General features: G+C 34.0%; 1 protein-coding gene across 1 annotated transcript in view; it reads right to left on the bottom strand.

The window, feature by feature from the left end:
* The window catches only part of LOTGIDRAFT_239597 (hypothetical protein), a 7,035-nt gene extending 5,592 nt beyond the window's left edge, over positions 1 to 1,443 (bottom strand). Inside the window, exons 1-2 of the mRNA XM_009059331.1 lie at positions 1,372 to 1,443; positions 617 to 832 (exon numbers count right to left, since the gene is read on the bottom strand). Coding sequence (XP_009057579.1) covers positions 617 to 832; positions 1,372 to 1,386 — 231 coding nt within the window. The 5' untranslated portion in view covers positions 1,387 to 1,443. The remainder of the gene's footprint in view (positions 1 to 616; positions 833 to 1,371) is intronic.
* Between the last annotated feature and the right edge of the window lie 8 nt (positions 1,444 to 1,451).

Raw genomic sequence — 1,451 nt, 5'->3', positions numbered from 1 at the left:
TTCTTCTTATCAACGAGCACTAAACCATTAACCCAACTTGTTGGTTCCTGAACTTTGGAAATAACACCAAGGGATTCTATACGATCCAATTCAACCCTGTTGTACTTTACGACAAGGTTCTACCACTGGAGACACAGAGTCATCTATATTAATTTTATGATAACCTGGAAGACATCCTAAGCCTTTAAAAACCTCACTACGGTAAATCTTTAGTTTCTGTACTCACATCAGCATTTAAATGTAACACAAGCTTTATTAGGTTTAGTTTTCACATTCCTTTAAAACTAAAATTGACTGAACTTGTCCACTAGTTACAACAGCCAACAAGTTTACAGATCAGTTTTTGTATCTAAATTTTACAACACATTGACCTAATACAGGAATATTATGACCTGCAAACGCTGTTAATTTCTTTCGGAATGGTTTTAACTTTGGTTTGTTCATAATGGCATTATAAAAACAGTAATTCCATTATTGAAAACTTCATGGACCTTACGATCATTTCCATTAGGCTTATGTTTTGAACTTCTACACCATTTACAGAAATATCCCATTTTATTACAATTATAACAGGTAATGTTACTAGCTGGACACGGTGAAGATTCATGATTTTTACCACAACCAGAACATGCAATAGACTGTTTCTTTCTTGTATCAAATTATCACAATTAACTGCTTTAATTTCCTCAGTTTCTGCACCAATTTCTTCAATCTGCTTCTTAGATGCTCCTTCAGCTCTACACATTTGAATTTCTTTCTCCATTGACAATGTATCTTCTTTTACCAAACTATTATTAAATACCACTAAATAATTCTGTCTTTTCAACCACTTCTGAGACCACCAAATTCACAAGTCTTAGCTCTTTTCATTAATTCAAATACAAAATGATCAGCACTTTCACCCTGCTTTTGACCACAAGTGAAAAATTTATATCTTTCAAAAAATATGTTTGAATTAATTTTCAAACTTTTCTTTAATCTTGTTAAGTTTATTTTCATCACCATCATTTTCCCACATAAAACCATTATAAGTCTCAAGGGATTCATTCTTCAACAACATGAAGAAAGATTGCTGACTTCACCTTTTCAGGGTAGTGGATATTTACCAAGGGCCGTGGTAAATAGCCTGTCACTGCAGGTGCATTCCACGGTAACTGACGCAACATTCAGAAAAACATTTGACATGTACTTTTTTAATTTTTTTAACTACTAATCAGTGAAAGTTACAAATTCCTTTGTGATTGAAATACGTGGCCTGTGTCCTATTCATACAGAAGAATTTTTCTCAGCATGTGATCTTGTAGAAGCTACAACTACAACTGAAGTGTGGTAACTGACGCAATGCCAGAGACTGATAATTTGTTTACATACCTTTGAAAAGGCCATAGTTCTCTGGGCGTTGATGTGAGATTGTGTTGTTGTTATAAAACTGTGCGACTGTGGTCTCAAGG

This window comes from Lottia gigantea, assembly GCF_000327385.1.
Source record: "Lottia gigantea unplaced genomic scaffold LOTGIsca_382, whole genome shotgun sequence".
In the NCBI taxonomy this organism is placed as follows: Eukaryota; Metazoa; Mollusca; class Gastropoda; family Lottiidae; genus Lottia; species Lottia gigantea.
The sequence above is the reverse complement of the archived record's forward strand: the minus strand, read 5'-3'. Positions and strand labels throughout refer to the sequence as shown.